We start from the raw sequence: 15893 nt of genomic DNA, 5'->3' as shown, positions 1-15893 counted from the left end.
TCCCTAACCACAAAATATCAAGTGATCATTGATTTATTTAGAATCCCCAATCCCCAAAGAAGGTAACTCAAGAGTGTGGGGCCACATTCGTGTAACATAACAAATACGTTCTGACCACTGTGAACTAATAAATCAACAGGAAATGCGAAAAAGTAATGGACAGTAGAGGACCACGTGATTAGGTGGTTGAGTCACGTAGGGCCAATTTTACAAAGTCAGGAGTGAGGGGGTAGATACATTGTCAATTCTCCCTATATGTAGGCAGACTTTAAAGATGAACAGATGTGCTTTATGCTCTTTGCCCAGTGTATCCATGATTGGTAACATAATTAATCCTTTGAATACTGCATTTCACCGTGAAAAGCATATATTTTAGATTAACTCAAAATGACAGCCCTCGGCATATGTATTATGTATATGTAAATAAATATACACTACTTCTCAATGGTTAATGTGGTTCTGTACTCGATACAAAAAAGCATGACGAAATTGTTTTGGGTGGGTGGCACTCAATTCATCATTGGCCATCCTAGAGAAATACCGATTTCCGTCATAGAAACGTGTAAGTTCCACTAGCAGTTCAGGGATAACAATGGAGATTAAAATGTCACAATGCTAATTTCAGCTGACTTTTGATTCAGAAAAAAAAACTAGCTGTCTTTCCTAGAACATGCTGTTGCAATTTAACGGTCGTAATAATTTACAGCCCTTTGCCGATTCATTCATGGAAGGGAAGGTGCAGGGTCAGTGATGAAATAGCATTATAAGTGATGGGAAGATATCTTCGCGCTTACGACCAATTCCTGTGGAATGTGCTGGGTCCCATCAGACCTCGGAAAATGTTGCGGGGTTGAGCCTGAGTAGTGAATGTTTGGGTGCCCACCGTCCGCATACAACAGGTGTAATCCCCTCCCCGCCCCCCAACCTATCTTCACCAACCCCCACTGACCAGCGTGGTGAAGTATGTTCGAATAACCCTCACTTGCGCGCACGGTGTGGCGAGGTCCTCATCCAGCAGCGGACTGGCAAAGCGGGCTGTGCGGTGCGGGACAGAACGCATCTGCTCGAGGAGCAATGGGCAATTAAAAGTTATGGTGTCCGAATGAGGAGGCATGCAGCCTCTCTGGTGGACCGAGGACGGACCCGTGGTGACGATTGTTATTATGAATTTTAAACATTTAACGGTGAGCAGACACACGGAATCACGGGGTGCTGGGGTCCACAACTCGTCGCATGCTTGGATCTATTTACAACCGGCCCACATTTTGTCCTCAGAGATGGACAAAGGAAACATCTGCGAGACATTGAAACACATCTGTGCGTGTTCACATCAATAGTTACTGCCAGGCACTATCTCACAAGAGCTCTGTCTTGTTCACACGCAAAAACGCATCCCCTATTCACTTGAAAGACAATTTCTATTGGATTTATGGAGCACACTTGCAAAACGCTCCAGGCTTTCATTTCTTATCCCAGCCGTATTCGGATCAGTATACTGTCATTTATACAGCCCAACGCTCATCTGAACTTCAGAAAATATTCTCAGTTCACATTTAAACTCAATATATCTATATGCACTTTACATGTGGTTATTGGTAAACATGGAAATATAGACCGTGGAAAGGTCAACGAGACTGGAGTTTGAAAGCCACGTCTTTCACCAATTACTGTCAGCCATTATCAACACATTTTTTTTCAAGTTTAAAATGTGTTTGCTTAATTGGACAGTAGAGTGGCATTCATCTGTGCCAGGGGGCAGTTGTGGAAATTCCTCATTCCTACATTCATCTTATCGACCCCTTGAGAGATGATGAGATAAGTCCCATCGCCAGGATTTGAACTCGGATCCTCCCAAATGTGAGACAAACAAAAACACGGGTCACTTTACAAACGCGCTCTTCTGGCTAAATATTCCAAGATACAGTTGTGCAATGTCATTCACGGGCGTCTAATGGATGCCTAGCGATGAAAGTGGCACCGAAGCCTTGCCGGGAAGAGGGAATGCCGTGCTAGACCCACTTTGGTCAGACAGGGGGAGCTGTTGAGCTCAGTGGAGAGGGGATTTCGCCCACAAATCAACATCGTCACTCCCAGCCGCCCCCTCCCCGTTTCTATCCCCACCCCACACCCCTTCTCTCTCTCGCCTCCAACACCACGGCACCAACAGAACACACACACACGGAGCAACGCAGCGGAGTGGACAACAGCGTGCTAGCTCCCATGTGTCGCCGTTCTCGCAGCAGCAGCAGGAGTAGCGGCGTCTGTTTACGTCTAACACGAGTAGTCACTGGGACGGCATCAGCGGGCGTACGGGACAACATGGAGATAACGCGGAGCGTAGAGAGGCGCGCAGCATAGACGCATATGGGTGTTTGTATCCCGTGTTAAAAAAAAAGAGGCAAGGCAGTTATCGTATGCGCTCATTACAATAGTCTCGTTGCGCATTTGGATGCCGAACGTTCGCGGAGCGGCTGCGTTTGACCGTAGCGGAATGAAGTATGCGGTACTGTGCTGAAGGGACGTCACAGATTTAAAGAACGCAGATCGAAGAAGGAACCGTTGACAGCGAGGAGAAGAATAAAACAGCTCCTTCTGCTGTCCCCGAAGGCGCGGGGTTATTGGATGTGCTCCTCCGAAGAATGGCTGGAGGCTTGGAGTGATCGTGCAAGTGATGTTGGGGCTGGCTTCTCCCATCATTGCTCATCTGGTGTTTACCAAAGGAGGCAGTCGTCGCTTTTTTTGCAAGATGAGTTATTGAGCCAAAAAAAAAGCCCACGTTCATTGCGAGACCCGACGGTCACTTTGATGAGCGCTTTGATTTGATGGCTGTAGAATTGTCGGTCATCGATACGAGCAGGGGAGTTTGGGGGATCCTTCCAGGCGTGTGAAGAGCGAGAGTGGACATTTAAAGCTGAACTTTGATCTCTTGAGAGCTAAGCGGGAAGCTGTGTGACAAGTTACAATTTCTTGCCCAGTCTCATTCTAAAAGTGTCCTCGGGAGCTATCGATTTGCGTGGAGTTTCCTTGAAGAAAGAACGAATATCCGTTTGTTTCATCTCACGAGTTGAACCTCCATCTCAACACACTTGAAGGAGGAGTGACGAGAAGGGGGCATTGAGAGACATTGGCCTCATTTTAATCCAAGCCAGTCTGCTTTAAGGTGGAGTGAGCAGAGGGGGTTACATCTGACCCAGGGACTTGTTTGGGAGCCTTCTACAAGACATTTTTAAGAAGACTGCCGGAGAACATCTGGATATTGAGGACAGTCTTGCCGGACCTGTTTGGCCAACTTGTACAGAAGAACCCTTTTACTGACCAAGTTGGCTTGTTGGTGGCAGTCGGTGGTGTTACGGCGCCAGGGGACACACGCAAGAAGGTCGACACTCAACTCGGTGTCCTGGTGTCTTGAAGACTTGAAGTTGGCTGGAGAGCGGGAGGTGAGCGGGTGCCCATTTGGCTACCTTCGCTGGCACATGGTCGCCACCACCACCACCACGGTCGTCGATCTTCCACGTTAACCATGAGCGCGGCGGCCAAATTCAAGAAGGATAAGGAGATCGTCGCAGAATATGAAGCGCAGCTTAAAGGTGAGTGGAGGGGGCACGCGCGAGAGAGATAACAGAGGCCGCGTCTATGGTGACGACCGTGGCATGCAGCGTTTTTGAAACCCCCCGTACGTCGATTGTATTCGCGGACAATTATAACACGCGTGTTTTGAAGAACAAAAAATAAAATACGTAATCCCATGCAGAACCGTGAAACAACAGAACAAATGTGAGTTTGACGCGTGACCTCTGACCGATGGAGATCTATCTGTGGTCACAATGTCGCTTGGACTGTTTCGACCTAGAATGGCAATTCCTCCTGGGCACCTTTTGGATCTTCCAATGAAGCCTTCTCATTGTAGTTCCTACCCAAATAAATACACTACACTACACACACATACAACCCCGTGTAGCCTGTAACAGACTGTCGGGGCAAGTGATGTTAGCAAGCGCCTATGAAGGCCGGCACGGCACACGAGGGGGTGGGTGGCCAGCACCCACGCCCGGCCGCCTTTGTCTCCCCAGTGACGATGTTTTTACACATCCCACACCAGGTACTCGTTTGAGGCCAAGTCGCCCTAGGTGGAGGCCCAGGACCGGTTCAGATAGTCATTGGTATTGGCCTTGAGCGCGCTCACCGCTACACCACCGCTCCCCATCTCATATACATGTACACACATGTACACACAGGTATATACATGTACACACATGTACACACAGGTACACACAGGTATATACATGTACACACATGTACACACAGGTATATACATGTACACACATGTACACACAGGTATATAAATGTACACACATGTACACACAGGTATATACATGTACACACATGTACACACAGGTATATACATGTACACACGTGTACACACAGGTATATACAGGTATTGCGCAAGGATCATATCCACAGTTCACGATTCGTAATAATCCGCTGCTGGATGGAGTCCCTGTGTCGTGTCGCGGCTATGGGCTTGTTTGACCATGCTCCACCACGTTGGTGAAGGGGCGCTCGGGAGCGGTCAGATGCCACTTTGACCACTGCTCGTTGCTGTGGCCGGAACATCCAACTTCGGGTCATGGGGTTGCATCGTGGAGTGGCGCTAATCACTGCACAGCAGCAGTACCACCACCACCACCACCAACCCCGCCGCAGCCACGTGCGGTGTGGATGACCACACCTATTGGCCGCTATGAGACTGTGTCATGAGCGTTCGGTGCTATATCTGACCCGTGACATCTTCGTCTCGGCAACTTGCGCAGACCGCTTGCAGGGTTTTGCGACGGACTGTTGCTTGGCTGACAATTGGCTGCTGGTAATGGGGTTACCATATGGCACATATAGTACGTTGGGAAGAGAGGCAGCAGTGATGTCGCATGCGGTATGCTCATCTGCATCCTACAGGGGGAAGAAAAACACATTTGCAGGGCGATCCATTTATAGTTACCCCACTAAAACAAATAACAGCAAGATTATAGAATTGTTGTTTTAATGAAAAGCCTCGACATGTCTCCAACCAATGTCAATCTACTTAGTATGTGTGCTAATGCTCTCCCGATACGCTATGTCTAACAAAGCCAGTTTTATTTTCATACGCCATTCAGCAATGCCTTGAATAAAATTAAGCGTTATTTAATTTCAATGTGGTATCTAAAAGTGGACCACCCCGTATAACAGCACACTATAAACAGAATGCGAGTTCTTACATTCACGTGGCACTTAGCATGGGCACCGCAGTGTACAGGTATTGGATGTCCCCTAGCTTATGCTGCAATGACACATTTTTATATTAAGTTATAGCGATGAATTCTGTAGACATTTTCCTAAAGAGGGTGAGTTGAGCTGAAGTGTTGAATTTTTGGGTAAAATCCAGGGCACATTAATTATACAAGGCGCAGCCCTGCAATTGTCTGATGCCACTGCTGACAAGATTTCCCTGCTCGAGCGTAATTGGCCTACTCTTCCAACTAAAACATTCAGTGCATTTATGTAACAGTAATTCATCGTTTGTTATTTGTATGGACGTAAATAAATATAAGGTGCGTTTGCCAAAAATAGCGATTCACATTGTCACATGATGGTAGGCTAAGCAGCATGCTTAGTTTTGACACATCATGAACATATTAACGTTGGGGCATATTTTTTGTCGTTAATATTTTTAGAGTTCCATGAAGACGTTTCAATAATCTGATGCTTATTGAGCCAAACAATAACAGAGACAACAAGATGCAGTGGTCAAAATCCACACAGCACCACAGTGAAAAAAAAACCCGTTGTCATTGAGAAAGCCTTGGATGAAAAAAAACGTTTTTGAATGCGATTTTCAAGGTAATGCTTGTTAGGTTATACGATGCTCGTGCCGTTTTTTTCAGTGATGCCTAGTAATTGATTTTTGGGGTGGAGGCCATTGGGATTTTGAGATGTGGAGATGGGGGTTGAGGCAACCAGAAGTGGAGGGGGAGAGAGAGAGAGGAGGGTTTCTCCCAACTTAACCTTTTGAAACTGCACGCTAAACTAATTATCCAGCATTGTGAAGGAAGGCGGCACAAGGCTGTGGTACGGTCTCCCTGATTGGAACTTGGGAGAGCCCGTTGCTAAAACAGCCAGGGCTTTTTCACGTGTCTCTGGGCTGACATTGGAGGAGGACCCAATCTACGCACATGCATAATTGTTGTTGACAGCCTCGTTTCAATAGGTTTTTTCCCAGTCAGACCACACCGGCTGGGAGTTCTTGATTTGTACGTGTGTTGAACTTCTTTCGCACCGTACATTGTCAATCGTGCTAATCGGAGGTTGCAAGGAAGATCGCGAGTTCAGTTCTTGGTTGGGAGTCTATTTATCCAACCTTATAGCCAGTGCTCTAGGGTAAATACATTGAGTACCACTTTGTGAAACGTTATAATTGATTGTTCTATGGAGAGTCAACCAATCATTAGAAAATATGTGATTTCTGCCATGGCTCCTTCACTCAGTTGAGCAGGGATATAGTGTCAGTTTTTTTGTTTGTTTAAATTCTTCGTATGAATCACAGGGGTGATTTGTGTCCATCCATACCAGCCCATCATTGATCATTGACTATTGTCTTGTCTGTTGTCCTCCAACAACCCCTTACAGCTCAGTCCCAGACAGCTCCAGCTGACATTAAACCCTGGCCCATATTGCGCTTCGTAATTCCATTTTTTCCTTCGTATTATTGTCTGGTTCCTGAAATGCTAAGGAGAGCTGTGAAGTCAGTTGGAAGCTGCCCTGGTTTAATGATGCACTTCAGCCTGCCTGTCATCTGCTCAGCGGCTGCAGGGAACGCAGAAGCGCAGCTGCTGTGGAGCTCCAGTCCATTAGCCGCTGGGCGTTAGGGCTGCGTGCATTCTCCACACCTTGGGGAGAGAAGGAGGGAGCACATCTGTGTCACGGCACAATGCAGATGGACAGTTGGCAGCCTGTGCATGTGTGTGTTGGAGGGGAGTGGGGGGGCAGATGGGGGCGAATGCAGGGTTCAGTGAAACCATGCCCTTGATCAGTATTGTCCCACCACATGGACAGCAGTGTGTGAGGAGCTTCATATCTTTCATGTGGTGGGACCGTCTTCCAGTGCTTGATTTATCAAAGGGGGCAAACGCATGGGGTTTTGTTTTATTATCCGTATAACTGCAGCATCAGTACCCCGGGTGAATTATGATGGTAATCGTATTAATAACCTCCGTGTTGGTGCGTTGTGGCGTGCGTAGCCAATGCCCTGTTACGTAGGCTGTAGGGTAGGGTAAGGATGCAGTTGTCGTGATGGGAACAAATTGGTTCTGTTTAAATTCTGTCTTTGGTGCAGTCCACACAGTGTGATAAAGTGCGCCATCTATCAAAAGGGATGTTTACTTTGCAGCCTTGCTCAGCAGACATTACATTTCCCAAGGCGTGTTTAACAATAGACACCGAAAGTTGGGTCTGTGTGTTTACCAACAACTTACAGTAATTAGGATAATGCATAATTTTTTCCACCGTTAATCCATTCAAATACCAGTTGGGGATTGAGTCAGCCCATAATTTTATGGAGTGGGTAAAATGAAAATCACATTGTGTAAAAGTCCATAATAGGTCTTCTATGGATAGACCTGCCCCTGTCATAGGAATGTGGATCTTTTTTTACGACTGGCTCAGCTGCCAACAGAGATATTTACCACTGCACATTGTTTTGAGCACAGAAACACTTTGACTCTTGACGACATGAGTGGCGGAATAACACATTGCTAGATTAAATTATGGCTTTAAATGTTCTTAATTCATTTATTGGGATAACACATAGCAACCATCTCCCCCCTACTGGCCAGACGAATGCCCATTTACACGCCAGGTGGTGAGTCACCTTGTACCTACAGGTACTGCTGCCACTGGGGGTGCCATACCCAATGTGTGAGGTGAGATACAATGATGTAAAGCGCCGTGAGATATAAAGGGCCCCATATATATAAAAAATCATCAATACAAACAACAATTGTCATATTCAACCGTGCTAATCGGAGGTGCCATTACCACGGGTGGCTGCATACGGTGCGAAAGAAGTTCAACGTACACACGTACATCATGAGAAACGGTAGGAAGCCTGGGGGCGATAAATTGCACAACACAAGACACAGCCAAGACTTACGGAAGCAGGTACTACAGGGAAAACGAAAATACAGTAATTGGAAGTGCAGTGCGGGGTGCCGTGAGTACAGCAGCCGTGTGGTGTGGGGCTGTGAGAAGGGCACTGCAACAATGGAGTCACTGGAAAGAGCCCTTCTTGTCTTTCATCGCGAGGGCTCTCTCTCTCTCTCTCCATTGGTGTGCCCAGGGATTATAAAGCGGTCCTAATAATGAGAGTCGGCCTCCAAGGACGCGCAGGAGTACCACTTAATTTGTTTGAGGCAATGGGGCACTGCCAAGCCCAGGAAATTGCCTTGTTTTTTTCCTGTCGAGTTCGAAGAAACTTTTGGAGGACCTAACATTTACCGGAAATGTTTTTGTGGGCACAAACAAAACGGTACAGAGCGCAGTAAATAACCTACTATCATTGTGATCAGCCATTGTCTAACCACTGCTGGATATGTCAAATTACATCGGAAATGATTCTTGACCACTGCGTCGTTCACCTGGTCCTGTAAAGAAATTCAATTAAACGGTGAATTTCACGCAATTCACATGGGAAAAAGTCTCATCATGCCCATGGCGAAAGCCGTATGTCGACATAACCTATACATATTCGTTGGGTCTTTCGGTAAAGCCACGTAGATAGAAATAAATACAAAAATCTAAATCACGACAATTCGATCGCAACACAAGCAGGTGAAGACGATTGCTTGTGTTGCGACAGAAACGTCGTGATTTAGATTTTTGTTATTTTTTTTATCTGCGTGGCTTTACCGAAAGACCCAAAGAATATTAATTCCTGCAGTCACGAAAGCTTTAAGTCAAGATTTAACCTATACATAGTAGAAAACTCAATATAAAAAAATAGCAGAATATGTATAGCTATGGAAGTTATTGAAGGTAAATGTGTGATCAAAATGAGTAACTACAGAGGTGACGTTCCGGATATTAAACTAAACTCTTTTTTTTTGTTACCAAGTAAGGTCCTCTGAGCTCTATAGCTCTTTTTCAGAAGCGACCAAGCCACAAATGACAGCTCAATGAAGTGGCTTATCACGTGGAAATTTATACCAGTCAAATATTCTAAATGCATGTTTCTAAATATGGAGGGAAAAACTGGAGGAACTGGAGGATCCGGAGAAAAATCCACGCGACCACGGGGAGAACATACAAACTCTAAAATATACAGGCATTAAGGTCGGGATGGAACCCATGACCCTCTGTATAACAGCAGCGAGGGAGTTAACATCTCACCACCGGGTGCCCCATATTTGCCGTTCTTCATAGCACAGCCCTTCATATAATAATGAAAATCTGCATATACAAGTACCCAAAGATGAACTATAAGAATAGTTTCATATTTTCAGCTATGAAATATGAGTTTAAAAAAAATGGACTGGGCATAGATTTGAACACATTTTTAACGTGCACTAAGAAGCATGGATATATCTTTTTGAACGTTTACTTGGGAACAAATACAAATCAGAGACATTTAATGTTTAAAAAAAAACGTTAGTGGGCTTGGGGCAGGGCACGATGCTAGAAAGGAAGATGGCTGATGGACAAGACTTGTGACCTTTTCAATGAAAACCGGAGGGAACCAACTCGAGAGGATGACGATCAACAGATGGATCAGTGACACAAGTTCATATGTGAGGTGCATTGTGGCATCGCAGGACCATGAGGAATGGTGACAGCTTGAGTGGCCTTGATCCAGCAGTGGATTGACCATTGCTGCTGCTATGCTGTAACAGAACCCTTCAAAGTTTACTACATATAACTATGGTTTATCCACTAGAATATACATTATCCTAGGCAACAGTAATCACATTTCTTGGTGATTCATTTTTCCATTGACCCAGTGTGATTAAATTATAGATGCTTAACATTTTATATGAGGCCAATTCGAGTGGAGTGGTCTTAAATTAATTTAGTAATGCAAGTTTACATTAATTCTGAATTGATTTCTCAGCAGCAATATGTATTTTTATTTCTTCTTTGATAAAGTCCACTTTTGCTTGTCATTTTAATTAACGAGCTAAGAAACTATTATCGTGAAAGATAATTAATATCAGTAAACCAAATTAACCTCGAAAAAACACGAGAGTTAAATACAATTTAAAATTGTGCTTCACAATTTGTGGTGTTGCTCAATAAAGCCTAATTTTGATCAGAAGACAGGATGGATTCATATGGATTTTTCCACGGGTTGCATTCATAATTGAATTGATTCGGCCCGTGTGTACACAGCTACAGTCAGGCAAGAGGTCAGCGAGGTATTGTCCTTGGCAGTCTTGGCACGATGGAAGCTACCATGGACGGATCTCATTTTATAAAGTACTGTGTGTCTTGATGATGGATACAACATCTCTTGCTGTGCATCTTTGTGAGATTGGCACCACGACAGAGGCAGTTTTTAGTTGTTAGTGGATGGGTTTTTTTTGCTGTTATAATATACACGTGTAACCTATTTTTGGACAAATGTAAAGGACGCATGGTACTGTAAATGACATGAGAAATCGAGAAGACAAATTGATCTTCAGAAAACGGATGGACGTCAATAAATTTGCTGATGAGGGGACACGTAAAATCCCTTGAAAAGTAATTTACATATGTCGGAGTTTGATTCATGCCTTTGCTGGCAAAACACATTTTGGAAACTGACATGTTTATGAATGGGCCGTGCATCGTCTGTAGAAACACTGGTGTTTTTTTTTTAACCAGCCACCTGTGGATGTAAACACAGTAATTAACATTTCGTCATACGTTTTAATTCCAGAAATTACATTAGGCTCATTGCAACAAATGGCTGCCAATGAGGTGAAATTAAAACGCGAAGAAATTCACACGATTGACATTTAATGAGAAAATGCTTGGGGCAAAAAACATCCTGTTTAATTTCATTTATAAGCCAGTGTCTCTATAGTTCTAAATATTTCATGTGTCCCAGCATTCCCTGCATGTGATCTTAACGAGTGATGTTAGTGAATTAATTCTGGACTCTTCCATTTTGGTGCAGAGGGGTAGAGCTGTTGGTACATTGATTGTGGACTGTGCCAATGTATGTCAGGATGGTGGGGGGGTGTGTGTGTGTTAACATAGGTTTTATCCAAAAGGGAATGAATCTCCCTTGCTCTGTGATTCAACGGATTGGGTGGCAGCAGAGGGTTCTGTAAAGCTTTATAAAGAGGCCTGAGTCACTTTGAAGGAAGCGGATGCACGTTTTTATATCTTGACATAGTACTGTAATTCATTTAAAAGCAAGCGGTTTTTTGTCCCAAGGTAACATTGAGATTGGTTTTTAATTGTGGCCAGTAGCAATTTTACATTTGTCTCTGTTTATGTTAAAGTTATATGCTATCTATTCATAACAATAACATACTTATACTTGTATATAATTTAGAATGTAGTATGAAAATAGCTTAAGTCTGTTTAATAAAAAAAACGACACATTGTATCTAAATTAAATGCTGCTGTATGTATTCTGGGATGGCCCTGTGGCTTAAAGCACCTGACTCTACAGCTGGGATGATTTAGCGATTAAGTTTATTAATAGACTCAAATATTATATTCCTCTACTTTTTGTGGTCAATTATTCGATTAACTTAAAAAAATGGCGGCTGCCCCCACAAGCCACGCCAAGCGTGACGCGGTTGACGGTGCGATGACTTCACTAAGCCCTGCCCATCACCTCCCGTCCAGCGGCACTCGTAAGAAGAGGGGCGAGACTTATTTTTCCCCCAAACTATGTTCGTGTTATGGGATTAGTTGAGTAAACGAAACGATAATTGGTGGAGTAATACATTCCTTAAAAATAATTCCGAAAACATCCCAGCTCTATTTTGTTAACAGTTGGAAGGTCGTGAGTTCAAATCTCAATGGAGGGTTAAATCCAACCATTACCCTTTCTCGGTCACTTCAAATGATTATCACTTTGTGGGAAGCCAAACTACGGTCATCCTCTGGAGGTATCATTCTCTTGCCATGGTAATATGGAATGTATAGCATTAGTTCATGGCTATCCCAGTGGTCATTTTTTGCAGGGCGACACTTTGATTTTTGCTGCTGTAAAGGGGTATGCATTGGCACCTTGCATTCTCAAGAGGAAACTGAACAATTAGGTAAGGCCCACTGAGCTATTTATCTGAACAATTAGGTAAGGCCCACTGAGCTATTTTATCTCTTTTTCAGAAGTGACTTGGCCACAAATAGTTAAACAAAGTGGCTAATCATGTGTACATTTATAGCAATCAAATACTCTAAACGCATGTTTCTAAAAGTGGAGGGAAAAACCGGACGACCCGGTAGAATAATCCATGCGACCTTGGGGAGAACATGCAAACTCCAAATATACAGGCGTCAGGGTCGGGATCGAACCCACAACCTGCTACATGCTAGGCGAGAGAGTTACCAAAAGGGTAGGACGAGTGGGAAAGAGAAGTACAAGTTTACTGCTTATTCAGTCCTGTTCTGTCGCATACAGCGCCATGGTGGCGAGATGTTAACTACCTCGATTGGTATACATTTGTGGCCAGGCCACTTCTGAAAAATAGCTATAGAGCTCAGTTAGCCTTACCTTGTAAAATAAATAAAATTTGTTTAGTAGAAATATGCATGTGATCATCCAGCCACAGTCATTTCAGAGAGACAAGGGGGAAGAGAAGAATACAATGTATAGAAATATAGAGAAAGACATTTCGAGGAGCGAGTGAATGGATAGGTGAGTAGTTAATAGATGGGTGGGTGGGTGAGCAAGTGAGTGAGTTAGTTAATGGATGGGTGGGTGGGTGAGCAAGTGAGTGAGTTAGTTAATGGATGGGTGGGTGGGTGAGTGAGCAAGTTAGTTAACAGGTGGGTGAGTGAGGCTATAGATGGGTGGGTGGGTGAAGGGCATGCTAGTGAGTGAGTTAGTTAATGGATGGGTGAGCGAGTAAGTTATGATAGGTGAGTTGGTTAATATATATGGGCGAGTGAGTGATGAGTAAGCAAGTGCACTTCCTCCACGTACTTCATTATACAGAAATGTATTGTGTACTGCCCTCTCATGAGTATTCCTCAAGGCCTAGCATTTAGGATTGAGTAAAAGGGATCGGAGAGAGAAAGATAAGTACAAAGGTAAATGTGATTTATTGTGCTTCTGTGATGTAATCAGTGTTATAATTATTGTTTAGCGAATTCAGTGTCAAGAACAGCAAACCTTGCCATCCATCAAATTATATAAATTCATATTCTTTGGGTCTTTCGGTAAAGCCACGTAGATAGAGCACATAAATAAAAAAAATAAAGATAAAAATAGTAACAATGTCACGACGTTTCGATCGCAACACAAGCAATCGTCATCAGGTGAGAAATATATCGGGAGAGCTGCTGAGAATTAATGGTGGGAGCGCTGCTAAGGTGAGGAGTTATAAAGGTTTGGGATGGGTGTCGCTCAAGGGTCAGTGGGAGGGGCTAGAGATGAAATTTGCCAGAGATGAAATTTGCATGTAAATGTAAGATCGGGTAAATCTTGACAAACGAAGCTGTGGGGGTGGCCATTGTATTGTTTATATGTTCTCAACAGCCCTCCAGCGATATTTCTCACCTGATGACGATTGCTTGTGTTGCGATCGAAACATCGTGATATTGTCATTATTTTTATCTTTATTATTTTTTATTATTTGATATATCTACGTGGCTTTACCGAAAGACCCAAAGAATATGAATTCCTTGCAGTCACAAACGTTTTAAGTCAAGATTTATACAAACTCGTATCATCATGAATCAAGAAATTATGCCCAGGTTCACATCATCATCCCTTACAACTGTCTAAATAACCCTTATCGCGTACATGCCTGTTCCCTGCCATGTATGAGTGTGGAATTACCTCCACAGTCGCATGACCACACAATTCATCTTTAAGTTCAGGGACGTAATGGTGTGAATGCGTTGAGTGCCCTTCTCACATTTGGAAGGCGGTTGATTCAAAAATCATAGTCACGCTTCGACAGAGCTGATCATCCAGCTAGGGTTGATAAAGTAAATGAGTATCAATTTATAAGATGTAAAAACCTGGTGGTTGTCCTATGGAGAGACTTGGTCCCTACCATATGAATGCAGAAAAATCTCTCAGCTTATTGCGTAGCGTGGGACACACATTTACTGTGTATAGCCCATTTAGCCCAATTATATCTACAAACCAGGCTATTTAGAATGCCTATATATGATATTTGTTAAAACAGAAGACGCATATTTTGAGATTTGTTGTTTTATAAACAGCCGACCCAATTGACGTTCCTATAGGATCACTCGGGGTTATGTTCAGGTGTAGCAAAGTTTACTTTCGTGGAAGTTCAAAGTCTGGTGGTGGCTCTCTGTGGTGCTGTTTGCTCCGCATTGGACATCAATGCAGAGGCTGCTTTCCTGTCCGCTTGCTCGCGTAATAGCGCAATGACATGAGAATGTACGGAATGAGGACTGACATTGAGAAGATCATCTGGCTCATGCCACAATGCGTCCGGCATGCCACTCAATTGCCTGGCTTCCAAACGATTTAAGGTATGCTGTTTCCCATTGTTCTATCTAGATCGGCATGCGAATTGATTCGTAAATATTTGATACATTGTCCAATTATATACTCGGCAGGTAACAATTCACCATCCAACCGACCCCACCCAGCTATGTGATTAATTGTCACGTGTCAGCGTTGCCTTTTGATTCAAGATAGAGGCACTGTTCTGCAGTTACTTGCTTTCGCCACTGCTGGCGGATGGGCCTGGTCTAAAGCGATTCTAGAGAGCCCCTCTGTCGGCTGTCTTGGCCGATTCTTGTACACTGGTCAGACATCTGGGAAAATGTGCAAGTAAACCACACTTTACCCTGCCGTACGTGAACCGTCGGTCGACTAACTGTGCTCTATCCACTGACACTGCTGAGTGGATGGAGTCGATCGGGTGTGCGGGATGTGGGAAACTTGCACCATTGCTTCAACTGCCATGCCGGGAGTTGAACCCACGGACCCTGGATTGCAAATGTATATATGGTATATGTATGGTATGTTGAACTTCATTCGCACCGTACGTAGCCAACCGTGCTAATCGGAGATGCGGGGGAAGGACAACAAACTAAACACAAAAAGGCAGTTCTAAAGAAATTCGTTTTCAATCTAGATTTAGAAGTGCATTGCTCCACCTGAAAGCGCGTGATGCGGTGACCCTGTTTGTTCGATGGTTCGCCAAAAGCAGCTGCGAGGATGATGGGAATTTGCGTGATGGTTTATGCTCCTTGACGAGTTTAGCAAGGTATTGTGGTTCATTTGTGGCAAGCACTTTGTGTGTAACGATCATGACCTTATAACGTATTCGTTCGGCAACTGGAAGCCAATGCAGCTCGGCTAGCACTGGACAGACATGGTCGGATCTTGCAGTACCCGTCACGACACGTGCCAAATAATGATCGTGCTTACCATTATGCTACGGTAACATTCACAGTGCACTAATTAAGGAGTGTATTATAATTGGAAACATTTAGCGATGAAAGCCTCGATGAGCCTTCAAGACTTTTTTTAAAGAGAGCTTATGCTTAGGATGATGGGCCATTTAATTTTGAGTAGTTTCATACGTGGTAATAAACCATGCAAGGCAAATTGATAAATTAGAAAAATGTCATGTTTTGCTGAAGCTTGAAGGTAATTTTACATGACATCCACGTCCAAGTTAGATGCAAATTGCAAAATTAACGTGCCAATT

The 15893-nt window shown here is 44.0% G+C and overlaps 1 protein-coding gene across 4 annotated transcripts in view; it reads left to right on the top strand.

Moving 5' to 3' along the window:
• The first annotated feature begins 2117 nt into the window (after positions 1-2117).
• Positions 2118-15893, top strand: part of LOC116942314 (SLIT-ROBO Rho GTPase-activating protein 1-like) — a 228866-nt gene continuing 215090 nt past the window's right edge. For all 4 annotated transcript variants that reach the window (XM_032954047.2, XM_032954044.2, XM_032954045.2 and 1 more), the window contains exon 1: positions 2118-3587. In XM_032954047.2, the coding sequence (XP_032809938.2) occupies positions 3521-3587 (67 nt within the window). In that variant the 5' untranslated portion in view covers positions 2118-3520. The remainder of the gene's footprint in view (positions 3588-15893) is intronic.

Source organism: Petromyzon marinus, chromosome 14, assembly GCF_048934315.1.
Source record: "Petromyzon marinus isolate PM22_M1 ecotype Great Lakes invasive population chromosome 14, UKy_Petmar_22M1.pri1.0, whole genome shotgun sequence".
NCBI classification, from domain to species: Eukaryota; Metazoa; Chordata; class Hyperoartia; order Petromyzontiformes; family Petromyzontidae; genus Petromyzon; species Petromyzon marinus.
This window is presented reverse-complemented; position numbering and strand designations above follow the sequence as displayed.